The following is a 27695-nucleotide window of genomic DNA, read 5'->3' on the forward strand; positions in this document are numbered from 1 at the left end:
TTTTCAACAAAAAGTTAAGGTTTTATTTAGAATATCATTGTAGAGACAAAAGGCTGTTCATTTTATTTAGCAAAATAAATTTAACAAATACATTTAAATAAGGTAAATTCAAAAGTTTTGGTGGATTTTTCCATAATTACTTGCTTTTCTGTCAGTTGGAGATTTTTGTCTTCTAGCCTAACTGGGTTCTTTCCAAGTGAATACAGCTATAATCCAAGGAACTCTTTTATGAAATTTGAATGATTCAAATTACCCCTCTGTATTCTCACTCAACCGTCAATGTATTAAATGAAACATAAGGAAAACAACTTAGGAAAGTAGATTCAGAAGGCAATGTTTTCCCCCCTCTGTCATGTTATCTCTTCAATAGAGGCCTCGCTTGCTCTGAAATGGATGGTGAAAGCAAATTGTTACTAGGAGGGGATAGTCAAAAGCAAACTTAGATGGTTTTCATACCATCTGTCATCATACTAGAAGGAAAATGCAAGCCACACCACTCTCCCGGCCAAGCCACTGCTTTACACAGAAGCTGCACATGGCTTCCTACTGTTATTTTCTTTTCTAGTTATGTACATTAAAAAAATACAACAGTGTGTTAAATAGCAGGACAGCTAACAATGGAACATACAACACTACTGAGAAACCAAAATGGTTTAGCTGAGGAGAGACACAGCAGATGTTCTTCATGGAGCAAAGCTGTCTATGGTCGTCTCCTTAGTCTGTAACAGATCTGCACTCTGAGGGCAGGCCTTCTGACCGCCGCCACTGAGCCAGGCGCTGCTTAAACCATTTCTGGAAGAGAGAAATGCACAAAATTATCTGTCACATACTGAAAAACTGAAATGCCCATTCCCCTTTTTTTTTTCTTAAAAAAAAAGATGACCATAAGGGGATCTTAACCCTTGACTTGGTGTTGTCAGCACCACGCTCACCCAGTGAGCTAACCAGCCATCCCTATATGGGATCCGAACTCATGGCCTTTGTGTTATCAGCACCACACTCTCCTGAGTGAGCCACGGGCTGGCCCTGCCCATTACCTTTCTAAGAGGTAGCCCCTGTGGCCCAACTGGAAAGGAGGGAAGCAAGAGATGTGTCCATAGGGATGGTTCTCACTGTGACACTAACTGTTCCTGCCTCAGGGCTTTTGCACGTGCTATTTCCTATGCTTAGAATGTTCTATCTCCATTCTTTACCTGATAATTTCTCTCCCATCTTCAGGTCTCTGCTTAAATAGAACCTTCTCAATGAAGCCTTCTCTGACCACTTTATCTAAAGTGGGTTCCCCACCCATCTCCCTATACTCTAGTTTAGTGTTTTGTTACCTTCACAGAACTTTAAATATCTGTCATTACTTTATTTGTTTGTGTATTCACTTGTTTTTAACCTACATACCCTCCTAGAATGTAAGATCCATGAAAGCAGAGACTGTTTTCATCTTATAACCATAGTATCCTTAGCACCTAGCACAAGGCCTTGAGAAGTAGAGATTAATTGATGCCTGTTGAATGAATAAAAGAAATTAAAGTCTCTCCTTGATGCCCCAGCTAGCGGCCGCTATATCTCATCATTGCGTGCTCATCTTACCAAGGGCCTTGCTCATCCACAGCACTTAGTAAGAATTTATTGAATAAAATGAATGGATAACTGGGCACTGAACAAGTTTGGAGCACTCCTTTGTGATACGTGGAGTAGGCCAGGCCAACCTCTCCAGCTCCAGGGCTGCTGATCAGTGAGAGGAGACAGAGCCAGCCTACCAGTTTATTCAAAATCTCATAAAAGTGACCATCGATTTAGGGAAGGCCCCAGACGGGATGCTTCTAGACATGTCACCTGAGGCGTAAAACATTTTCATATGCTGCAAGGCAGTGTGTTATCCTGCTGATAAGCCAGTGGCTGCCTTTATTATGCTACCGAGGAGGTGAGGGATCCCTCAAAGAGATTAGGAGACCTATTCTGGGGAATAGGGCCGTGGTCTGAACCAGGTTTGTTGGAGGAAACTGGGATTTAAAAAAAAATCTTCGAGGAGTGACTAGTGAGAAAATAGGAGCAGCAAGCACTGACCCCCACTGAAGAGGGTTAGTAGAAAGCTCTATGGGAAGCTGGAACCCCCCATTCTCCTTCTGTGCTTTCCAACCTTTCACATGTCATGGCCTACACTGGAAGGATGACATTTGTGTGTCACAGGTGTAAACAGGCAAGCTGCTTGGATGGGTGACCACCGGGGGCTTTGCAGTCCCAGGCTCTGCCAATAGGAAGCTCTAAGGTAACTAATTGGCTATGAAAACTTGAGGAAGTCCCTAAAAATAGAGCACCAGTCAGCTCATCTGTAAAAACAGGGCACTTGCTATAAGTCTGTAAATGAAGAGGTGAGCTTAAGGGGTCTCTACTCTCCCTTCTGGGTTTTCTAAAATTCACCTATTCTAGGAGTAAGGAGATGAGAGGACAGAAGGGAAGCAGAAAGAGCATAGCTGTGAGATGCCAGACCTGGGATGTGCTGATGGAGATGGTGCACTGGGAAGTGTCCAGAGGGCTCCCAACTTAGCACGGGCCAATCCCTGCCCACGTGCAGATTGAACCTCAGAACAAATAGGGGGGGCTCTGGAAAAGATCTCATCTCTGCAGAGATCTAGGAAGCTGAAAGGAAATTCAGCATAAGCCCGAGATCAGAAGAAAGAGGGAGGACCACAGGGGGAGAAGTATCTCTAAGGAGCAAGGCCTAGAGGAGAGGCTGTGGAGCTCGAAAGGGGTTTAGGCTCTGCAGGACTGTTCAGGGCTCCATACCGATGCTAAGCTGCCTGAACAGCACGGGATCACACCTACAGCTCGCCCTAGCTGTACAACAGAGTTTACACACTGAAACGCCTTACACAGCTGTCAGGATCAGTTCTCTTGTATACATTTATAGTTTGGGTGGCAGCAGAGAGAAGTAATCTAAAGCTAGGGGCCGCAGACTATGGTGAAGAAAGCCTTCTCCTTGGGGCTTGTTCTCTGGATGTCGTATTTTGCTCCTGGGGACCACTAACCTTAAGGAGAAAAGAAAGCTCATGCAACTTTGGTGGCTTCAACCAAAGTTCTACTGCTAAAGGTGGGCAGTAGAACATGAATTACAGTTTCTTCTGTAATTCATGTATGTGTTTCAGTTAACTCTGGATTCTGGTATGTGAGCAGCCTGGCTCCAGTTTCATTAATGGGGTAGCTCCGGGGGTGGGGGGTTCAAGGCTACATGGTCTGCTTAAATAGGATTTCCAGTTACTAGAGCTGAATAAATAGCAGGGTTTTAAAGACTGACTAATTAAAACCTGGAGGAGGAAAGTCTCATTTTCTATCAGGATTCATTTAAGACAAAATGGTTGAGCTGGCCTCATTCGAAAGAGCCACCCACATCTTTACACTTTGCAGTGAAGAAGAATATTGATACTGTTACTGCAAATAATCTCACCAGGGACCACATTTGTGGTTTTGTGAGTTGGCATCCACACGCTTAACAAATTGAGACTAGCACTGGGGGATGGGAGGAGGTTCAAGAAAAGCCCAACTATTTTCTGAAGATATATATTTTAAATCAAGTATCTGTATATATAGATGTATTTATGTATATTTATATTTATATAAAATAATTTAGCAAAGCAGTTGCTGTCCAACAAAAACCATTAAATACCTCGCTTGCTTTTTATCCCTCTAGAGCTGAATTTTATCATATCCCACTCACATCAATACTTATTTTCCACCTGGCTTTATCCTTCTCCTTTGTTTCAGTTGTCCCCTGGGAAAGACATTCATCCCTTCCTTGCTTATAAGTGAATGTCCTCATTACCCTTGCCCATTGATGGGGAGATTTTATTTACTCTCAGCGAACAGATGATAATTAGACACTGTGACAGGGAGGGGTTGAGGCAAAATAACATTGTTCCTGTCCTTTTCTCTAGTAACTAACATTTCATTCTTTTCAGGCAGAGACCTTTCGAGCTCTTTATTCCACTGATAAAACAGCTAACAACTAAAACCACTGGGTTCTGGGAACAAGCCCAGGACATCAAGAGGAGATAAAAATACTGGAAACTTCTCTAAGAGCCAATGCCAGCCACACTAGGCTTGAAGAATGTGTGTGTGTGTGTGTGTGTGTGTGTGTGTGTGTGTGTGTGTGTGTGTGTGTTTTAATAGAAAACTCCAGATCATCCCAACCTCCCAGGGGAATGACGAAAGAGCTTTCCCAGCCCCTTCTGACACTGACTTCAAAATAACAAAAGACACAGGGGTTGGGATTCTGCAAGCTCTCATCTAATTTAAATGTAGGAGATATTTAGATTACCGTCATGAGAAAATCCCATTCTAGGATCTCAGTAAATGTAACTTAAACATTTATTTCAAAAATAAATAAATTTTTAAAAATTTAAAAGTTATTTCAGTTAGAGCACCCTTTGCTTCGCTCTGAGTTCCTATAGGTGCTCCCCCATAGCAGAGAATTTTGTCCTACAATGGGATGGTTATAAAGAGGTCAGCAAAGCTCCTTAGTCAGAGAATGTTTCAACCTTTGAGTCCTTCTTGCCCGTGCCAAAGTATCAGCGGTGTGAGTCAGTTCTAGTAACTACCTCATGAGAGAATCTCATGCTTATTTTTCTTTTGCTGAAGTATTACTTGCTACAGAAAAATTAAGAAAATGATTCCATTTCTGGAGGTGGGTGGTATTAGGGTGGGATGAGGATTTGGGCATATGTGATAAACATTATTTTAGCTTTGGTGACCCTTTCTCGTGGAAAGGGACAACACTGGTAAAGGACAGAAACAGGGGAAATGCTGATACCAGACACTGCTTGTATGCAGGCCCAGCAGGCCCTGGCCTCCATGGAGCTATTTAAGGGGACCCTACAATACCTGCTATAAATAAAAATAACTTTATTAATGCCTGAATGTTTGTCATTGGGCGTTATATCTCCAGAAGACATTTCTTTTTTCAGAAGACACTTTTAAAAAGTATAAATATTGTTTGAGAAGATTAAAGAAGAAACCATTATCACCCACCAGTGCACATGGGGGTGGTGGGGTGTGGAAAGGATGGGAATTTGGAAGATGAGACCCAATCCAGCAAGGAAGGACAGTCAGCCTGAGGTACCAGGAAGCCTCTTTCTCTGAACCTGCTAAATTTTGCCTCTGTCTGAGCTCTGGGTTCCAGATCCTTCTCTGCAGGTCTAGGCAGGAAGACAGGGGCAAGCCGAGCTGTGCAGCCCCAGGAGAGAGAAGGTGTTGGCCCCTTGGCAGGAAGAGGAAGTCGGGGCCCTGCTGTGAGGCTGACTCACCCCACACCCACTCATTTTGGGACTGGGTCTACCATTTGTTTATTTGAGGATGGAAGAAGAGGGGAAATGGGAGGAGAGTTGCCTGAGAGGGCAGATGAACCTGTTGTGCAAAGGTCTAAATTGATTGACCTCAATCCGGGGAAAAACCAGGTGCCCTTTTTTTCTTCCTGCCGCTAAACATGTTTCATTTCTATTCTATAATATCAGGTGAACCTCAAGGAAAAGCTGGTATGGCCCAGAATGACTGTCATTTAATGCAAGAAAAACATAGCATAAACTGAGTTTTCAGTCCTTTCCTCCCACCCCATCCAGTTGTTTCCATCCCTCCCCTGTGGAGACAACACAGCGTGGTGTTTGAGTCTAGAGTGTGCAGCCAGACTGCCAGGTTCAGATCTTGACTCTGCTGCTTCCTAGCTGTGGGCTTGGGCAAGTTATTTGACCTTTCTGTGCCTCAGTTCCCTTATGTGTACAATTGGGTTAATAATACCCTTGCAGTATTGTTGTGACAAATATATGATTTCATACTTGTGCAGTGCCTGTCTGCAACAATACCTGGCAAGTATTAGCCATTACAAATGTCAATGTAATTATTCTGCGTTGCAGATAAGGGAGTTGTTGGTAACCTGCCAAGGGAGAATCTGAGGTTGAGAAAGGGTTAGATTCCCTTGTTGGTGCTGTGCCCACAAAATCCCAAAGCCTTGTTTTTAAAAGATACGTTTTCTCTGTGATCTCTCTTCTTTTCTAAATATAGGGTAGGATTTCAAATGATGAAACTTCAGCAGGCTGTCTCCTTAGGGGGTTCCAAGAAACATGAGCTGTTAGACTTGGGTTACAGTAAATCACCTTCTATTAAGTTCTGGTTCTGGTTAGTCAGGCAGCTGTTCCATTTGCCTAAAACAAATATGTTTGCCTTTCTACTTGACCTGTGAATGAGAGGATTATCTGTTTTCCAAAGTGCCTCTGGCTTAATTAGTAAAAATGATTTTGGACTTGGGGTCCTGGGTTACTGGGTCCTAGGATCCACACTAGCTCCCATTACAAGTTTTTAAGCCTCAACTGAGTATGGCTCATGGTGAGGAGAGGACAAAGTCCCCGATGCGCTGGTCTATAAGATGGGAAGAGGAAGAATGTGTTCACTTTAGAGTTGAGATTAGAGGTGTAAAGTGCTTTGGATTTCTGCGGGAGAGATGCTAGATCGGTTCCAAGTAGTTTATCATGTATAACAAGTTGTCTTTCCATGACCAAATGGAAAATAGACGTCAGAGTTTAGACAGGGTTAAAAAAAAAAAAAACGTCAGCTAAAGGCTCCAACGCTGCACCTGGGGTTAGTGGTCATGAGCAGTGATGCAGTCTCTACCTCAAGCAAGTTTCAGGATAACAGAGCTTTAAAAAATAGATAAATAAATAAATGCACTTAAGGGGACATCTGCTGCCACTCCCTTCAGCTGCAATGTCAGATGTCTATCTTCTTGGAAAATTCCAAAAAAAGACTAAATCTTAGAGCCAGGGAAATTAAAAAAAAAAAAAAATTCTGAACCACATCTCTGGCTTCATGCGTTTTAGTCCTGCAGCGTGAGTGGTGGGAAGAGCATGTGAACGGCCGGTGCCATCCTGGCAACCGCCTCCCTCCCGGCCTCAGTTTCCTCGGTTGCCAAACCTCAGGACTGAACTTACAGCCGGTCGCTAAGGTCCTTCCAGCTCTGACATTCCCGCCGAACAGATTTTCCCAGAGGTTTCGCTCACAGCCCGCAGGAGATACTGAGCCGGGGACAGCGCAAAGCGAGACAAGGCGGGCGACAGACGCTGCTCCCACCCCGGCGAGAGGAGACGGCGAGGCCAGGAAGGCAGAGGGGGCCGTGGGGTTCCTCCGCAGCCCCGGGGGAGCCGCCGCGGGTCGGGGCGGAGGCGGCGGGGACCCCACGGACGGGGACCCCACGGACGGGGGCCGGGGCGCGGGCGCGCGCGGGGACTCACCTGGGTCTCCTCCTCGGAGAGGCCGGCCTCGGCGGCGATGAGGCACAGCGTGGTGGGGTCCGGGTGCTTGTTCACCTTGTTGAAGTTGTACTCCAGGATCTCCAGCTGGTCCTCCGTGGGGCCGCTCGCGCTCTCCGCCGACATGGTCCCGGGCTGCGGGGAGGGAGAGGCGGCGGCGGTGAGCGGGACGGACGCGGGAGGCACCCTCGGCCCCGCGCCGTCCCGGGCCGTCCCCGCGCCGCCCTCCGACGAGGTGATCCTACGCGGGGCGGCGCGTCCTCCCGCCTCCGAGGTCTCCCGGGACTTTTCGCGGCAACTCGCCCCGCCCTGGTCTGGGATGGTGGCGAGAGACACGACGCGGCGCACCCTCCCCGCCCTCCCGCTCCAAGCGCGGAGGTGATCTTGAAGAATCGCCTGAAAAACCTCCTCCCGGGAGGGGGCGCGCCCGGGGACAGACTTGCCGGATCGCGAGCGCGGTCACCCCGCCGCCCGCCAGGCCGCGTCGCCTGGGAGGGCCGCGCACCCACACTCCGTCCAGCGAAACTACCCACAGGACAGAAGTTACTGCTCCAAGCTGCGGGGACGGGGACGGCGCTCCTAACGTCTTTCCATTTTACAGAGGTGGAGACAGGGGCACAGAGAAGTGGTTTAAGGCGGGGGACCGAGGCACAGCTGACACCCCAGCCGGAGGGCTTGTGCGCCGCTCTGCACCCTGCGACCTCCTCCTTCAACCCCCGACCCGCTTCTTCTCAGTGAAGCCGGGAGTCGCAGGCCTGCAGTCACCGGGCCGTGTTCCACAGCACGCAGGGAAGAGCCCTGTGCACTGCCTGCTCCCCGAGTGGGGATCCCAAGATGGAGCCAAAACCCAGCAGACGAGGATCAAAACCACGGCCTTGAAAATCTCAGACTTCCCCTGCGGTTGTACTAAAATTTACTATAAAGTGGGGAAAACGGGCGCATCGCAAGCATCGCAGTCTCCTGTACCTTCTTACTTTAGAGTGAGACATTGCTCTAGCACGTTTGGGGCAACTTGACTTTCTGCTGCATTCTCTCCATACCTAGCGGCCTCTGAACTGGGACATAGAAAACTGGCAGGTGTGGCCCCCCCCAGCTCCCTCAATTAAGATGTATCGACATATAGAAAGTTAGAGTCTTCAAAATAGTCTTGGCTATGGATTTGGTACAGAGCTGTCAGGACTTGACTGGTGCTGACAGTAAAAGACGAGCATAAGTGTGGGAATCACACTGGTTTGTTGTTTTAACAAACAATTGCAAAATTATCCGGCACAATCCTGAGCAAGTTTTGATGTGGTTTGTGCCTGAGGATGAGCCACAACTCCACTGATCTGCCTGCGTAATGTACCCGATGCTGTTACCACTTTTCTACTCTGCCCTGCCTCTTCTGGGTACACTTGAAGGGCCTTTCAGGCAGGACGAGAAGCAATTCTACTGTGAGTGTTGGGCTCAAGGTACTCGCCGATTTATCCTGAAATCCTGTGTTTTTAGGAGATTCTGTGCTCGCACACCTAAAAATCTGTAGCGGTGATTCCTGTCACAGTGCTGAGATGGGTGGGGGTCACGCCAGTTCAGAAACATCTCCTCTCCTGTTTGCGCCATTCCTACTTTCTTTGACACAAACTTCGGAGCTGGAAAAAACCTTGGAAATGACCTCCTTCAGTCCTTTCCTGTGCAGCCCTGGGGAATGTGGCATAGGAAGACTAACTTTCCCAATTCTGCACCTTGGAATGCAAAGCCTTAGCTTCGGTCTCAGTCCCGTGCTCTGCTAGACCCTTCTCAGCAGGCCAGTCTGTCTTCAGTTTAGTAGGAAAAATCAGGAGGCAGGAGTCTAAATGCAGGCCGGGACTTGTTGCCATTTTGAATGGGCATGGACTGTCCCAGTGGGACACCGATTCCAGCCGAAACTGCCCACTGAAACCACCCGCCACTGCTCATTTTGCCCAAAAGAACACAGAAGATAAAAGATTACTGCCTCTGATTTTATTTCTTGCCCTAGAAAGATTCCTTCTAATTCCATTTAATACAGTTATGCTGGCTTTTCCTTGAAAATCTTCGCTGCTTTGTAGAATCCTCAGTCCTGAAATATTAGGCTCAGATTCAAGGATTCTTATGCATGTACTTTCCCCTCTTTTTTGTTATTTAATTGCTGTTATATAACTCAAGGGGGGGCTGATATTCTTACATTTAATCAAATGCATTTTATTTTATTAGATTTCTGTGGCTTCCTGTTACAGGACTTTGTATGAGGTTTCGTGGGGAGGTCCAGGTTTACTTTAAAAGACTCCTTGGGTTAATTGGCCAAGGGCCATTGCCTTGGTTGGCTGCTACGGAGACTTGTGGGAGGACCATGTGAAAGCACATACTTCTCCAAGGTACACCAAACAAACCTGTCTTCTAGAAATGAGGGTGAAAGATCTCTACAGCCAAATGTATCTGTTATTTCTCTGAAAAGCTCAATCTGTTACTTCAGCCCTCTTTAGGTGACAAATGTTGCTGTTGCTTTGTTTCTTCTCTCTCCCCTCCCTCTTTCTTAAAGGAGCCATATAAATCAGACTGCCCTGGTAACCTTGGCCTTATAAAGCTTCTCAACTGTTTACAGTAAGGAAACAGTTGAGAAGTTTCTCCGAAGGTAGTCTAAACAATTTCAGATAAAAAGAACTAAAAATATTTTAAAGCTACTTAAACTTTAATCTTAGGACAAGTTTTATTGTTGCGGTTATCTATATCTTATGAAACATTCAAAGAGTAATTTGTCCTGTGGTTATATATTTTTGTGTGGTCGGGGCAGACGTTGCATAAACGTTTTTAAAGGTTAAATGAAAATTGCTGGCTTTTCTCGAAATGAATTCCAATGCCTGGGTAGTCAGTTGTGTCAGTCTGACAGCTTTACTTTTGTCCCCTAATCCTGCAATCATTTATTTTTAAGGTACCTACCTATATAAACCAGGCTGGCCTGTTGCTCGGCCGGTTAGAGAGCAGTCTTATAACACCAAGGTCATGGGTTTGTATCCCCATACGGTCTAGTCACCAAAAAACTAAAATACAATAAAGTAGCTCATAGAAAGTGCTATAAACTGGTAACCAAAAAATTGCTCACATTTGCCAGCTCCTCCTCCCCCTCCCAGCCGTTCTGACTGCTTTGTAATGCCGCTAGTATCAAACCAAGAGAAAAAGGTAATCAGCAGCAGACACGCCCCAGACATGAGAGACCCATGTGAGCTGACCAAAGGGCAAAAAAGCCAGTGGATCATTCCTGAGGGCCTTCTCCCAATATTCTTTAGCGTGTATTTCTTTCTTTTGTTTTTTTTTTAAAGATGACTGGTAAGGGGATCTTAACCTTTTGCACATATGGTCAGGAATGGGGAAACTGTCTTTAAAATGATAAATTAGCAGGAGAAAAGAGCTATTTTCCTATGCTTTCAAAAATTCAGAAATAAAATAAAATCTTTTAAAAAATCTTTCAGAAAAATGTGTTCTTGTGTTGAGTTCAGAGTTTAAGAAAAGCAAATCACCAAAAGAAAAATTCCTTCCACACCATCACACACATATCTAGTAATTGACTTAGAAGCCAAGTTACAGTGGAAAAGACTTGTAACCTTGAGCGTGCTTGTACTTCTCTAATTTCTTAAAATTTTCCAGTGAGAAAAATGGTAAAATTTAAGTTATTTATATAGACAACATATTTAGTAGAACTTAAAACTGAACATTAGACTCTGAATACATCATATACACACAAGTGTCACTGCTGTCTTCAGAAAAACAAGATTCCAAATCTAAATAGGAAAATACATTTTAAAAGGCTATATTGATTCCAACTTTACTGGAAAAAAACTGGAGGAAAATACAACAAAATGTGAGCAGTGGTTATATCTAGATTGTGTGACTATGAGCAACCTAAAAAGTTTTCTTCTTTGTATTTTTTGCTTTTAAAATTTTTCTATAATAAGAGTTTATTACTTTGAAATTAGAAAAAAAATTTTTTTTCTTGGAAAAAACAATGACAAAAATATATCCTTGATCAGACTAGTGGTCCACCTTGCCTAGAGTTTTCTTTGATTATTGATACCAAATAGCATTTTCAGGAAAGGTATAGGGGTTGTTTTTTAGGTCTACTTAGAAGATTTGGGAAGTAAACATTTTCATTTTCCACTCAAATGTCATTAGGCATCAAAAGGATATGTTTAATGTACACGTAAGTTATGAAGCATAAATTAAAGAAACACTAGTGAACCCCACTCAATTAAAGAATTACAGCATTCCCGAGATGACGGAAGCTACCTGTGTTTCTTCCCCAGACCCACCCCCTTGCTGAGCTGTCCCCAGAGGAAACCACAATTCTGAATTTTGTATTAGTCATTCCTTTGCTTTTTAAATTAGTTAGTTCTATTCCATGTGTATGGATCCCTAAAAGAACTTTTTTTTCTAATTTTGTTTGTGAGTTGTATGAAAATAGTATCAGAACATATATAATTCTTCTGTGAATTGCTTTTTTTCACTCAACTTTGTTTCTGGGATTCATCCAAAGTTCATTCGTATTCAATGCTGTTTCCATTTTGTGACTATACTACGATTTATTGATGTCTTTTCCTACTGGTGGATATTTGGGTTATTTCCAGTTTTTTGCTATTGTGAACACTGCCTCTCTGAACTTGCTTGTGTGTGCCTTCTGAAGCACCTCTAGGAAGATTTCTCTGGGGTATATATATGTACCAGGAGTAGCTGGCTTATAGGGAATGTGGCTTTTTAGCTTTACAACGTATCAACTTGTTTGCCAAAGTTGTTGAACAAAACTGCCCTCTTGCCAGCAGTGTACAGCATTTATCCACGAATAGTTTCTAAACCTTCCTGAAGCTATTTATGTTTTCTGTCTGCATGACTTCTTGGGGTTAAAAGGTTCCATATGTTTACTGTTTACTGTTTGAAAGTATTTCCTGCTCCAGCCCCAAAAAGGATTATAGGTATTTTTTGAGAGTTTGGACTTTGGCTAGCTTGGTTATTTCCATTGGTCACCAAGAACAATACAAAAGAATGTATGGAAAACTCATTACTAGACCTTTTGTCTGTATCATGCTAAAAGTGTTAACACTTTCCCTTCTGCAGAGCTCCAGGGAGTCGGGAGTTGATTTTGCACTTAAAAGATGTGTTAGCCATATCAATTATTGGCTACTTTCCCCTCAGAAAAGTAAACATCAAAGTCTCCAAATGAAAAGTACAGAAGTGAATTTAAAATGACGGAGTAAAGGGCCGAACCTGTGGTGCACTTGGGAGAGTGCAGCGCTGGGAGCGCGGCGACGCTCCCGCTGCGGGTTCGGATCCTATATAGGAATGGCCGATGCACTCACTGGCTGAGTGCCAGTCACGAAAAAGACAAAAAAAAAAAAAAAAATAATAATAATAAAATAAAATGACGGTGAAAAGAAGAAAAAAGGATGTAGAGATGGACAGAAAGTGTAAAAGAGAGCAACTATTGGACTATGGGTTTAAAATAGGACATACACGCAAACTCAAATAATGTGCTCAAATATTTGGACTCAGAATCATGACCATGGTGTGCTGAGCTCCAATTCAAAAGCAGTTTGATATTATTTATTTCAGTTTCTCTCACAATTCTCTATTGGAGATCAGAATGGAATTAATTCTGTTTTGTGGTCGAGAAAGGTTAACAAACTTATCTATGGCATCAGAAAACGCACAATTCTACCTTTTATTGTGGCTTTCACAGAATCACTTGTTCGGATCATTGAGTTCTAACTTGATCATCGCCTGTCACTCTAGTGAAGAATTGGGCCTGGGGGCAGCTGGCCTTTCCTAGTGTGGGCTTAGGCCTCTGCTGACCTACTGTGGTCTCTCCAGCCTCATTCCCTTAGCTACTGGGTCAGCATTCCTGCAGACTTCCACACATCTCTCTAAAAAGCCCCGGTGTCTTCTTGACGTTAGGCAACAGAGATAATGGAATCACCCCTTTCAACTTTTGTTCTGACTCCATTTTATAGATGAGGAAATTGGGGTGCAGTTAATTTGGGAAGATTGTTCAAGTTTGTCCTGTAAGGTCTGAGCTCTTGACTTTTGACCCAGTGTAACAGTTACAGGCACACGCAGAACCACTTGCTAATTCACAGTGACAAGCAAGCATGCTGTTCTAGAACGTGCTGCACTAGGCCTGATGAGGAAGGAAGACCAAGATGCCAACTGTATCTGAATTTATGATATTCCAGATGGTCACCAGAGACCATCCCATCCCAAGTACCTCTTGTTCCCACAAGTTCTGTCAGACAGAGGTGTCATCAGGTTTGGTTTTTGATGTTTTAGCCCTGCTACAGGATTGCATATCTCTCGGTAGTTAATCCATGTCTTAAAAATATGAAGTGCTGCCTCTTTTAATTTTAAGTTTTACACATCCAATGTGCACTTTTATATGTGCTTTGTGTAGCTGCTAATTCAGTTGGCTATTTGCCAGGTCCTCTTCTTTAGTTAGTTTTCCTCTTGCCTTAGAAATGCCTCTGTTTCAGAAAACCCAGTAGAATTAAGAATGAAATGAAATTTGAGTTAATGTAGTAAAAAGGTTAAATAATTAGAAGTCTTGAGCAGTAATCATTTGAAATGCCACTTTGCTGAGTCTCCATTTCTCTCATGTAAAGAAGGGATATAATAAGATACACCTTTGCCCAGCTTACAGCTTTGCTGTAAAGTTTATATGATACTATTATAGGGAACATGTCTTTAAACTGTTAAGTGCTTGCTTATGGCAGATGTGATTTAAAGAAATGGCTGTGAACTAGGCATTCAGTAAGGCATCCACTGGCTGACAAACTGGTAAGAACAGTTTATAAGTTTCACTCTTTCTGGGTTTTTTATCTTTCCAAAATGGTGAAGCATAATGGCTGAAATTAAAACCTTTTTTAGGAACTCAAACAACTTAACAACAGTAAGAAAACCCAAGTAATTTGATTCAAAAATGGGCAAAGGAGCTGAATAGGCTTTTTTTTTTTTTTTAAAGACGACCGGTAAGGGGATCTCAACCCTTGGTTTGGTGTTGTCTGCACCACGCTCAGCCAGTGAGCGGACCGGCCATCCCTATATGGGATCCAAACCCATGGCCTTGGTGTTATCAGCACCACACTCTCCCAAGTGAGCCACGGGCCGGCCCTTGAATAGGCATTTCTCAAAGGAAGATATACAAATGGCCAACAGACACATGAAAAAATGCCCAACATCACTCAGCATCAAGGAAATGAAAATCAAAACCACACTGAGATATCATCGCACCCAGTTAGGCTATTATCAAAAAGACAGAGAATAACAAATGCTGGGGGGGATGTGGAGAAAGGGGAACTCTTCTACACTGTTGATGGGACTGTACATTAGTGCAGCCATTATGGAAAATAGTATGGAGGTTCCTCAAACAACTACAGATAGAACTGCCATATGATCCAGCAATCTCACTGCTGGATATGTACCCAAAAGAATGGAAATCATCATGTCAAAAGGACATCTGCACTGCCATGTTCATTGCAGCTCTATTTATAATAGCCAAGAGTTAGAGCCAACCTAAATGTCCATCGACAGATGACTGGATAAGGAAAATGTGGAATATTTACAAAATGGAATAGTACTTTGCCATAAAAAGAATGAAATTCTGCCATTTGCAGCAACACAGATGAACTTAGGGAAAACTGTTAAGTGAAATAAGCCAGGCACAGAAAGAGAAATACCATATGTACTTACTCATAAGTGGGAGCTAAAAAAAAAAACTGAATAAAGAAAGAAAGAAAAAAGATACAACAATCACAATAATAAGTTGAAATTTCAAAAGGAGAGAACAGAACTGAGGCCACCAAAGGTGGGAAAGGGGGAGGGGGAGGGAGAGTTAGCAAGAAATTGGTAAAGGGCCACAAAAAATGATTACATTGTGTAATGTGGAATATACAAATTATCCTGATTTGAGCATCACATATTGCACATGGGTATTGATATTCAGCACTGCACCCCACAGATATGTACAATCAATTAAACTTCAATAAAAAAAATAGAACCTTCTAAAGTAAAAATTCCGTATATGTTGTCCTTGGGTGGAACTTCTCAAGACTGACAAGCGTGGAGGGATGCCATCATAAGCATGTTTTCTCATCAGGCACTTCTACATTGTGCATTGGTTTGAATTTTGCTGGTATTTTCACTAAAGCAATGATTTCTCTGCTTATTTCTCACCACCACTCCCCAATTTCTCCTTTCTTCTCATTTATTAATGAAGAGGTATTAATAGAACAGAAGATGAGTAGTGAGGAAGTTGATAATAAGCAGGAACAAGTACTCTATGAGTTAGTGAGTAAATTTTTCAAGGTTACCTTGGCCTTTGAGAATAATGGCCAAATTGAAATTATTTTGAAATAATTTGCTCAAGGGCCTGTCTTCCGCAGTAAATTATATGCTGTCCTATAGAGGATGTGTCATCTCTTATACATTTACATGTCCACAGCATTCATCAGGAGTGTCTGGCATTTAATAGGTGCTTATTAGATGTCTGTTGAACTGAACTTAACCAATGGTATTTGGCATGACTTGATTTAGGACATAACTTAGGAAGAGGCTGCTCTGTGTTTTCAACAACCAGGACAAGCCAAAACATAAAACTGGAAAAAAATAACTTTCTAGCCTTTTAATATCTTTCCAACCTCAGTGCCTCAAACAACATGGAGTTGATTCCTATTATTAAATCACATACAGAAATTTACCCATGTTATTATAATAGCAATAACATATTTATTGAGTAATTACTATGTGCCAGGCACTGTCCTAAATAACATAGATACATTAATTTGCTTAATCATCAGAGGAACACCATCACTATGTGATAGGCACTCTTATTATCTTCATTCTACACATGAGGAAACTGATATAGATGGAAACTTATATACCTTTCCCAAGGAGGTATAAGTAACTTTCTCAAAATCACAAATCTAGTATGTGATAGAGTGGGGATTCAAACCCAGAAAGTCTAGCTCCTGCATCCACATTCTTCACCACTACATCGTATTTCCTGTTTCTACTGAGTAGCTATGGAGACAAAGGATCCTTGAAGGGTGGTTGTGGTAAAAGGGACAGTAGAGTTGGGTGGTGCCATGAGGGACAGGAGAGAGGCACTGCCCTGTGTCTGCCCTGTTGGGTGGGCCATCTGGGAGCAGCACTTCATCCCTGTGGCATGCTTCTCAACTTGGGTGAGCAGACATGGCTCTGACCCAGCCAAATGGATTAGCCAGTGGTTTCAGTTAATACCAGGAGCACCACCAGCCAGACTGGCTTTTCTTCCCCACATGCTCTTCTCTAACTGGCACAGACATAAATGAAAGATGACATGATGAGAATAATACAGCATACAAATCGGAAAAAGTTACAGCACCTGACAGAATGGAATGGAAAGGTTGTCTTCATCCAGAATACTGGAGCTTAGTGACTGCTGCTGCCACTTAATCCCTAGATGTACAGAGTTTCGTTGAATTGACTAAAGAGCCTCCCAAAACTGTGGTTGAAACAAGCATCTCAATGGTCCAGACTTTCTATACCCACTTACAGAAAGTAGGAAGATATTATGAAAAGCTATTGGAGGGGAGGGTGGATGTGAATGAGGTTCAGCAGTGAACTGATCATTAGTCAACCCTGGACAAAAAATTCTTTGCATACACACTGAATTCTTTTCATTGATAGCCCAGTTGTGTTGTGATCCTATATGCAGAAACATGGGAAATGGTGAAAGACAGTAATAAAACCTTAGGCCTCTCCTTTGAGCGGGCTGTGAAGTCAGTGGAGCATTTAGCCTACCGTCTTAAAAATACATGGGCAAAGGAAAGTGGGCGATGCCATTTCCATAATCTCCTTACGGGAGATCTCCATTTTGTAACAGTCTGCTTTTCTAAAGGTCTACCTCTACATAATGAACTTAAAAAAAGTTTTATCTAGAAAGAACATTATAAATGGTAGATAGAATCCCAGGCTAACCCACAAAAAGGGGTGTAACTAAAATGCTATCTACTTGTAATTGAAAAAAAAAAGTAGAAAATAATCGTGGTGAAATATCCTAGTTAAATTTACCAAGAAATCATTTCTTTATTTTGAAAGCAATTTCTTAAGAAAAAGAAGTTGTAATTAAAATCCGGCTCAGGGACATGAGGTTTTGATGCAGATACTGAAGGGGCTTTCAGGGGACTTCTGAAAATTTAGAGGCTTATAGCACAACTCCGACGAATCCCAAGTATCCAGAATAGTCTTAACACATTGTTAGGTCCTCAGTGAATACTTATTAAATTCACATTGATCAAACTTTATTTTCACTTCGAGTAGTATGACTCCTTTATCTTGATATAAAAGCGTAATAATTGAAGCTGTACTTGTGTCATAGATGAAATAAAGAAAGGGCAAGAGGGAGAAAGAACGGGAATGTTTACTGTTGATGTGAGAAATAGGTTGCCTGAGATATGATTAATAATGTTGTTAACTGTGAACAATAAATACAAAGCCAGAGTTACTTTGCATTTTTTCCTTATCCTTCTACCCAAGGCACCAGAAAGAAGGGGAAAGGAAAGACGTTGTGTTTCACGTTCCCTGAGGCAGCCACCAGGTGGCGCTGTCAGACAAGAACAGTTTAGTTGCTGGCCAGAGCTCCTGGCCGCTGTGAAGACAAAAGCAGAAACAAGGTGCTTTTGAGTATATATCATAAGTTACAGAGGGGATGTTTGTACATCTGTGATGGATAAGCTATATGTAGGGGATTCATTTTAGATCCTCCTTAATGAATGAAAATATTAAACTGGTATGGAGCAATGGATAGAGCACTGGTCAAGGGGTCAGAGCTGGATTTCCATTTTAACTCCTCCACTTAATCGTCCCTCGACCTTAGCTGCGTCCGTATTTAACTTATTTGAAACTTAGTTCTCTTCTCTGTAAAATGTGGCTAAAAACTTCCTTCCTTGCCTATTTACTCCAGTTGTGATCCAGTGAGATTATGCTCATGAAACAACTAAGAAAAGTGTAAAATGACATATACACTTCCAGAAGTGTTATAATTATTTCTTAATCCAAAAAAATGAAGGTGCTGGGCTAGATGACTTCTGAGACCATTTCTCCTCTAAAATTCTGACCATCAGAATGGACTGGGCTTTAAATGATCATGGCCTACCTCATCAAAAATTTACTGATGTCATTGCCATGAGAAAGCGGAGTACAGAGATCTATTCTGGGTTCTGTCCCTGATTTGCCAAACACTGTATGCTTAGTTTCTACTTCAAAGGATACCTGAAGAGCCCGTGAAACATTTTGAACCAAGGTGCTTTTTAATATTCAGCCTGTCTGTTAAATTAATGGGACTGTATAATTTGTCATCCAACCTGGAACATGTAAGAGTAAAAGCGGTGCTATTAATAATTACATCAGTACAACAGACATTCATCAGAAGCCTCCCCGGCATCTCTGGACATCTGGTTTCTTCATCATATACAAAATGTTAAATTTCTCAGGTTTGGGATAGTAAAAATACTGCTGTTGAACTTAGGCATCTCTACTGCTGTTATGGATTAGCGAGATGCAGGTCTGTTAGGATCTTAGTGAACAGAACAACATATATTTAACCACAGTAATAAATAGGAGGTTGTTTTTTACTCTTAAGAAAGCATACTGTTGCAGCTCTGTGGTTAAAGGTAAGAGGAAGCACTACAGCTTCAAATTTTTTGACCTATCATTTTTTATTGTGGTTTGACATAGGGTAGAAATTTGCCTAGTAGGATGAATAATGCTTGGGCCTCTGCCCGCTTTGGGTATTGTTAGTATGGTGTGCTAATGCTTAGTAAGTGTGAATATCCATTACAACTCAGAGTTCAGTCCTATGATCAAATATAAACAGAGGAACAAAAATGGTTTGTTCTAGAGATTTCTCTGGGGCACAGCCATGTGTTAAGGGCTTCACAAACTAAATAATACAGCGGGGGTCAGATTTGTGAAGTAAACTGAATTGTCAGATCTCATCTTCAAAAATGTCTGATGCCCTAATACTCCAACAAATTAGACAAATATATTTCTGCTGTGTGGGAAACAATATTAATATTTTCTGAAGAGAATCATTAAACCTGAAGAGAAATTTGTATTACTAAGTTTGGAAACAAATAACAAAATGATCAATGTTCTAAATAGTTTGTGAAGAGGAAAAATGGCCAAAATAAGCCAAAACGACAGCTAATAAATATTCTTCTTATGTTTTGGAGTATGTTATTAATTTTTGGTTGTGCATTTAAATTACTAGTTATGTTTTGCTTAGGAGAACATTAATGATATTGATTAGATCAATAGACTGTGGGGTAGGGAGATGTATTTGTTGCATGGAAGAGGAGGGGTGATCAAAAACTTAAATGATGGTAGAAATCAGTCTGGTGTTTTAAAAAATATATAATACAGATAATCCACACACAGATAATTGAGAATCAAGTAGATAAATTTGCCATATTGCTCTGTAGCCATCCAATCACTTTAGAATGTTAAAGAATTGGAATTTCTTTTTGAAAATGTACTCACTCCCAGTGCCTAACTCTGAAAGAGGCTTTTCATTTGTAATTCTGGAGATGTGACATCATGACTGATTAAAATATATATATGCTGGGTTCTACAATATTTTTGCCCGAGCCCAAATTACACAGTAAGATACAGTAGTTAGGGACCGAGTGGAATTGCTCATGCATGATCAGTAGATGTCTAGGCCACACAGTTATATGCCTTTCCTTAGGCCATTGTACCTCTCCTATTGCCATCAGGCATAAGTTCCTCAGATTGTCTGTGCATTTTGAAAAGTCCAGGAAAGAGTCTTTGAGAGAATGGAATGATCTCTTTGCACAAACATACTTTAATCGATTATTATTTTTTATGGTCCAGTTGTCATTCTTATTTTATAACTACAATTAGGTAATGGATATAATAACACACAGCTGGTACTTTGTAGAGCTCCAAATTATGCTAAAGTCCAACCGCCCATGCTTCTTGTTGCCAAGCTACTCAGTGATAGGACCTTATTTTTTCCCCAGCTGAGTTGTTTTTATGAACAGGTGTCCAGCTAATGGGACAAACAGGGTGTGCAGCTTTCGTTAGACTATTAACATCATGAAATAATTGAAGAGGAGAGATACACTAGAAATTCCAGCTCAGGGTATAGCTCGGAAGCTATAGCAGATCACTTCTTTGAGCCTCAGACACAATGTTGCAGAAAGAGACTGGATGAACTCTCCTTCCAGCTCTATCACTTATTCTCCAAGTGACTTTGAATAACTCACTTAATTGCTTTGAACCTCCATTTCTTCATCTACCATTGAAGCTATCATCCTATCCCATCTATCACACAGCATCATTGCCTACAACACTGAATCCTAATTCAATGAGATGGATTATGTTTATGAATGGCACTATAAATTATAAACACTATATAAATACAAGGTACCATTAACACAGCTTTCCCAGTGACTCAGGATACAATGTTGGGCAACTGAATGACTTCAGGTTTTGCAATCATTAAAATGGCAAAACATTAAAGAAATTCCACTCACTCTCACGAGTAATAAGATTTCTTAGAACATTTCATTTGTTTAGTCTGGGTAATCAATGATCAATATGGAGAAATGAAATGCTTCTAGAATTGATTAGCCCAAGTTCAAGAAAATAACATTGAGAAGGGGAGATCACTAAAGATCATGCTCTTTAAGTTCCAGAAAAGTATTTCAGTCACTCAATCTCTTACTAATGTACTGAGGAACCTAGAGAAGCTTCTAAATGTTTGAAATACTGGATCATAACTTGTGATATCATGTCTCCATTTATCATGAACAGTTCAATATTCCATATTGCTTAAAGAAAACATAGGCATCTAGCCTACCCCTTTCCCCTCCCCTGTCTCCCACCAACCAGATCTAGAGGGTGGAGCACACGTATGAGTATATTCATCACAGCATTATTAGTGAGAACTGAAGGCAGGAGAGAAGTCCAACACTGGGGGATTCGATAAGTAGAAGGTGCATATAAATAACAGAATACTAATAAGCAATTAGAAATAATGCATTAGAAATATCATAAGCAACATATATAGATCTTCAAAATACAGCATTGAGTTAAAAGAAAGAGAAAAAAGGAAGGTGGGAGAGCAGGAGAAATAGGAGACATAAAACCTAAGAGAGGGTCTTGTGTATACCATAAAGGACTCAACATAAGGCTGGGGGGCAGGGGGCGAAAGATGTTAAAAATTAAAAGACAGATGGACTGCCTATCTTTCAGAGCTTGCCTGTATGGTCTGTACAATGGATTTTTTGCATAATGAGGGAATACCTCATGTCTCACCTAGTGTCCTTTGTGCTGTGGCACATGCCAATCCCTGGATGTGGTTTTTTCCCTCAAAAGACAAGGTGAATAGCTGGTGGTTGACCTCCACGACCACCCTCCGTGCTCTTCGCCACCATCATTAAGTGGCTTTTTAGCCTTCTGTTGTCCAAGCTGAGTAACATCAGGTGTTTTGCTGCTCCTTGTAGATCTGATTTTACAACTGTTTAGTCATCTAGGAGCTCTGTTGAGCTAGTTCCAAGGACTCTCCTCCCTTTTAAACTGTGGAACTCTGGACCGGTCACAGTGAGCTAAGAATGAAAGTGGGGGTGGCCTCCTGCTTTCGTCACTCCTGCTTTACAAACTCCAGCTCTAGCCATCTCCAAAGGATGCTATTCTACTTCCCAGCAAGAGTGTGAAGAGCCCATAATAAATGATAGATACTTCCAGCGTTAGTTATTAAAATTTTTTATAAAAAACAGATTTCATTCCTAGGGCAGTAGACTAGAAATTTGGAAAGGGCAGATGGCATATAAGGGCTAAGGAAGATTGTTTATGTACATTTCCTAAGGGAGAAGCACACAGGAAGGAAATGAAAATATATCAACAAAGGCCAGACTATCTAAGCAGATCTGTCCCAACCTTAAGAATTCCAGGAAATTTCTATCATGATCCCTCTAGATCTAATGACTGGAATGACTGCTATTAGTTTCCTGCCCAGTATACATGAAAAGATTAGAACTGATCAATGTCTGCTTTAGGTTTTTCTGTTTTGCTTTGTTTTGAACATCCAAGGGCAGAATAGCTCATTTGTGAAAGATCTGGCAGGCTTTTCATGTTTGGCCACATTTTATCAAAACCACTGGAAGCAAATTACAAGAAATTATGTGGGGATGGATAAAAATTAACTTCTCTACTTTTGAAAGAGCTTCTATTGTTACCCAGACAAGGCCATGAGCTAATACAAGCCTGAAGCAAATATCAGAGTAACTTGACCTTGTCATGAACAATTCCTTGAAACGTGAACATTTATACTGAACTTGTTTTTGTTGAGCCAACACAAAAACCCCAGTCCTCAGTCCGGGCAGTATGGGTGCAACGCTTCTCACAGAGAACCCAAGTCACAGGGGGAGTAAATGACTTGGTGCATAGGCCAGAGTGAGGTGTGGGGAGGCCTGGGTTCAACTCACTATAGGATTCCAGGCAAGTCACTTCATTCTCTTGTACCTCCATGAACTGTATTCATAGGTGATCATACAGTTTATTGCTCTATTTTTTGAAGTATTTTTGAGAGTGAAAGGGGGTGCTCTGAAGAATCCCACTGGGACAGCTAATCTTTCAGGTTCCTTCCTGCTTTAAAATTCTGTAACAATGAGAAAATAGGACCCAGGTTCCTACCACCACAACCGTATTCTGCTCTCCAGACTTAGCTGTCTTCTGCTAGGACTTGTCTACACTGGAGTTCTGTGGAGAACTGTTCAGCATATTGCTAAAAGATAGATGTAGGCACTTTTCCAGCAAATAAAAAGGGTAGCCTAACCTGCGCCTGCTTGGTCATGCACTCACACACCCCAAATTCCAAACCCCTTGTGTGTTCAGAAGAAGCAGCACTGGAATGCTGAATCCACATCAGGGCCACAGAAAGGCAGGGTTTCCTGGTGAGCAGGGCCAGGAAGACAGCAGATGCATGCGCCCCCCTGTGTTAAGAAATATAAGCCTTCCATTTGCAGCACAGGCTTATTTGCATCCCTATCAAGCCTGTTCTCCACCGGCATGCCACAGGCAAACAGGCAGGATGGGTGTGGTCCAGGACAGACCACGAGCTGCCTCGGATTCTCTGGTGCTGGTTTTTAAATGGGGGGCTTAGAGCTTTGTAAATCACTCTGGACCACAGGCCACACTTCTGCCAACAAATTCATCGTTGCCTAGCCCTGTGTACCATCCCCATGTACTTGATGAGGAAGCCACCAGCAACATCCAAAAATTAATCTGGGTCAAGTCATCACATAGCCTTAAACGGTCCAAGTGTCCTTTGATCTAAGCCATTCTACACTGAGAGAACTTGGAAATAAAAGTGAAAGGGAAATGTTCAAAGAAAAGTCATCCAAGGAAGGAATTCTGTCATTTACACAAACCTATTTTATCAGCTGTGCAAACCTGTCACTTGTTTTCAAAAACATTTTTTTGGTGAAACTCTGGCAGGAAGAAGCATTTGATCTCCAAAGGCTGTTGCCCAATGCCAACAGCCTAATTCTTTCTCCAGAGCTGGAGTTCCAGGTATCCCAGAGGCTCAGGATGGAGCTCACCTTCAGCCTCCCCTCCCTGCTGCTGTTCGCACCAATGTGTCCCTCTGCATCCCCAGGTTCCTGCTGCCAGCACACTCTGCTTCCCTACACCAATGTGCCTCTCTGCAGCCCCAGGTTCCTGCTGCTGGTAGACTCTGCTTCCCTAGGAGGGAGGTTGATTACATCTGGCCACGCCCCTCTTCAGAGGCAGGATGTGCCACATGCAGCTGCCACGTGCTGACAAGAGCTGCAGCAATCTCAGTTTTTTGAATGGAACAAAAGGGCTATCATGAGCCCAGAGCCACAGAGACTGGGGAGCCCTTGCCCTGGATTGCAGGATTGGGTCCCCAAGGATGGAGGCTCCTGGTCACTAAGACTAGCCAAGCTGCTCTGCCAGTGCCAGCCTTCTGCTCTGGAGAAGGACCCAGGTAATATTTTAAAAGCCCTATGAGCAGAATTTCTTGACATTCTCTCCACTGTAGTAACCTTAAGACGGCTCTCAATTTTTCAGAAAGGTGAATGAAAAGCAGCCACCTCCAATGAGGATGAATTTATTTAATAAAGAATGGACTAGTTCAGAAAAAGAAATCTATCAGGGCCTACAGCCTGTAGATAGTTGCCTACAGGATGTGGTTTCTACTGAAAACACACAAACTTGGTACAGTTTGCCCCAGCAAGTTTCTTGGAATTCTGACCAGTAGGGATTATACATTGTGCCTAAAACTTTGATTCTCCCAATTGCCCCATTTAAAGATTCAAATGTTAATTATATTTATATAACATTTCAAAGCCCTCCCAGATACATTATCTTGCTAGAACCTATTTAATATACGAGGGAGGGACATAACTCATTAAGCAATTATTGTCTATTAACATCAAAACTTTAATTAGTTTTCCAGAGATGGGTAAGCAAAGCCCTGGGAGAATGAGGACTTGGAAATGGCACATTTGGATTGGAGACGAGATGGGAAACCATCCCACACACGGCCAGCTGGCCAGAGAAGAGCCAGAGGGCGCTGTGGTCCCACGCCCATTCTGCACCCACACAGATGCTGAGGAGGAGGTGAGGGACCGACAAGAAGGACAGAAGTCACAAAATCACACTTTCATGCTTTTCCTCAGGGCTGACCTGGAAATCCTAATTAAAAAACCCTGTAGTGCCAAATAGACTCATCCCAATGCTGAGAACTCATGCTATTTCCTGAACAGCTTGGCTGTCACCCAGAGCAGAGCTCCTGGTGGATCCGCTGAGATTCTTTTCAATAATTATAATCCTCTTGCTTATACCAGATATTATGTAGAGAACAAAAGGAAGCTTTAGTTTTGAAACATCCCTTCTCATGCGTTAGCACAATCCTTAAATAATGCACCTTTGAGGCCCTGAGTAATTCCTCCAGCTTGCCACCCTGGAGCATGACTGGGTTCCAAGAATTCTCTTGGAAGGCACTGAATACCTTATCCTAGCTAGAGCTGGAACTGTGCTTTTGAGGCCCCAAAAGCAGCCTCTTCTTCTTTCTCTGAGCTCCTGTTGCTGTACTCCCTGGTCCTCCCAGCCTCACCCTGCACTGGGACTTGGTGGCTATGTGCCCAGGGGCTGTCGCTGTCTAATCTCTGGGACTTAGTGTCCTCACCTGTCAAGTGAAGGGTTTGGGTTTCACTGGTTCCCCCCCCCAGATGCACATTAGAGTCACCTGGGGAGCTTTAAAAACCAATGTCAGGGCTGTACCCCCAGGGATTCCGACTTAATTGGTCTGGGTGAGGCCCGGTCACCAGGAGATTTTTTTGAAGTTCTCCAGGTCTGACAACCACTGGGTTAGATGATCTCTTGGGAACCCTCCCAGTTCTATAAAAGTCTATGATCCTGACTGCCTGGTCCCTGTGCTTTATTTATTGAATTTAATTTTTTCCAAAAATACTCATCTTTTGTTTTCAGTATGTTGCATAGGCTGATTTTTAAATTATATTAAAAATTAAAATATTGTTAAAATATGGTTAAAATAAAATATTGTTAAAATTGTTAAAATATTGTTTGTTGGAGTATAATTGGCATAACATACTGCACATGTTTAAGGTGTACGATTTGATAAGTTTTCACATAGAAGGCTACTTCAAAAAGTTCATGAAAAAGTTGAATTAAAAGACAATAGAAATACTTCCGTGATCTTTCTGAAGACCCCTTGTATAAGAAATGGTCACCAGAGTCACAGTAGTGAACACATCCATCACCCCCAAAAGTTTTCTATTCCCCTTAACTCCCTCAACTCTCTTCTACCCTGCCCGCTTCCCCAAACAACCACATCTGCCTTTCTTTGCTATAGATTAGTTTGCATTTCCTGTCATTTTATGCAAGTAGCATTATACAGTACATGTTTTTTTCCCTGGCTTCTCTTAGTACAGTCCTGGACTTTAGACTTCAAGCTCTTTGAGAACAGGGTCCACCTTTTCTTTTTCTCTTTCTCCTAGCCCTCAATTTAGTTTTGCTCAGAGAAACCCCTTAATTATTATTTGCTTAATTGAAGTAAGACCTTTATAAACTTATAACGGAGTTTTGCTTAGATGGCCAAGAAGTGGCTGCTGTGTTAAGGATCTTCACTCCCCACCACTTCTCTGTAGGTTCCTCAGTCAGCAGCTTCAGCCCAGCTACAAAATAATGCATGAGCTTCAACCAGAGGTCTGAATTGAGGGTCTGCGGACTTCAAGGGGCACAGAAAATGAGCATCAAGGTGTGTGTTGGGGACAGGCAAAGAGATGTGGGAGTGAATATCTGGAAAAGGTTCATGGCTTTTGCCAGATTCTTAGCCTTAATCACTGGATTCTTGACTCAAAGGGATGAACTATGGAATTAATGTCATGCTCTGTTTCCTTACAATGTCCTATATGCGATTTATGAACATGATGTCTAATTATAAATCCTCTGCTATCTGCCCCTCCCCTCTCTTCCCTCCCTGCCTCCTTTGTTTTGTTCTCTGCCTGCGCTGGTTATGCTTAACCTTGCTTAACTAAATAGACTATAGGGCAATGTCTAGTGGCAGCACTACTGCATGGGAACTTTTTGTATTCCTCTTCTCCTTCAGCTCTTCTCGTCTAGCTATGTGGTATGTTGTGCATTTTATTCAATGACTCTTATTCCATTTAACAGTTTACCCTGAGTACCTGGGTACCACTGTATTCAAATATCACGAACCTACATTTCCTTAACACCCCAGAGCACAGGATTTCTTTCCATCTTAAACAAGATCAATGTTTTCGTCACTATAAATAAGCATTATGAGAACTAGAAGTAACAATAAATAGCACTGCAAATTCACGATCGAGCCCCCTGTACTCAATCCAGAGACACCCCCCTTTTCCCTCTATGTCGAACACCAAGTATTTTTTTTAAAGATGTTATGTCTGATTTTAGATAAAAGGCTGGGAAGTAGATAGCAATAACTGGCTTCTAAATGATAAAATCATATGCATCTCACACAGTTACACAAATTCAGAGTGTCTTTCAGAAATAGGCGAGAGCAAGAAAAACATCTCTCCTGCTGGCTAAAAGACTGACATGGACTCGCCTTTGCTCCAAACTCACCTCAACCCCATGCAAGCTTTTCACTTTTATTCTCTTTCACCTCTAAAGCTTTCCAAGAGAAGAGCACATATGGTAACTATAGCATTTTGGTTTAGTTCTACACAAGTTCGTTCCTCTGCATCAAAGGCAAAGCTTTGAAAGTTACTTACGTGGAGGTGGCAAAGGCAAGCCCTGGGTCTGGAAGCCGCGTTTGCTGATGCCAGCCTGCTTAAA

At 42.3% G+C, this 27695-nt stretch overlaps 1 protein-coding gene across 2 annotated transcripts; it reads right to left on the reverse strand.

Moving 5' to 3' along the window:
- On the reverse strand, window positions 1-27695 carry HOPX (HOP homeobox). 2 transcript variants are annotated; one of them, XM_063108482.1, is made up of 3 exons: window positions 27632-27695; window positions 7269-7421; window positions 1-792 (listed from the first exon to the last, which is right to left on the reverse strand). In XM_063108482.1, the coding sequence occupies exons 2-3, from the start codon at window positions 7410-7412 to the stop codon at window positions 715-717; spliced, it is 222 nt and encodes a 73-aa protein (XP_062964552.1). In that variant the 5' UTR covers window positions 7413-7421; window positions 27632-27695; the 3' UTR covers window positions 1-714. The 2 variants fall into 2 exon arrangements, with proteins under 2 accessions (XP_062964552.1, XP_062964553.1); XM_063108483.1 differs by lacking the exon at window positions 27632-27695 and having other exon boundaries at window positions 7269-7546.

This window comes from Cynocephalus volans, chromosome 9, assembly GCF_027409185.1.
Source record: "Cynocephalus volans isolate mCynVol1 chromosome 9, mCynVol1.pri, whole genome shotgun sequence".
In the NCBI taxonomy this organism is placed as follows: domain Eukaryota; kingdom Metazoa; phylum Chordata; class Mammalia; order Dermoptera; family Cynocephalidae; genus Cynocephalus; species Cynocephalus volans.

What these genes read in the sequence shown, in the direction of transcription:
- HOPX (XM_063108482.1), bottom strand. Translation starts at nt 7,412, where the DNA reads ATGTCGGCGGAGAGCGCGAGCGGCCCCACGGAGGACCAGCTGGAGATC. An exon ending in TCTCCGAGGAGGAGACCCAG is followed by an intron (nt 793 to 7,268) that starts GTGAGTCCCCGC and finishes TCTCTCTTCCAG; the next exon opens with AAATGGTTTAAGCAGCGCCT.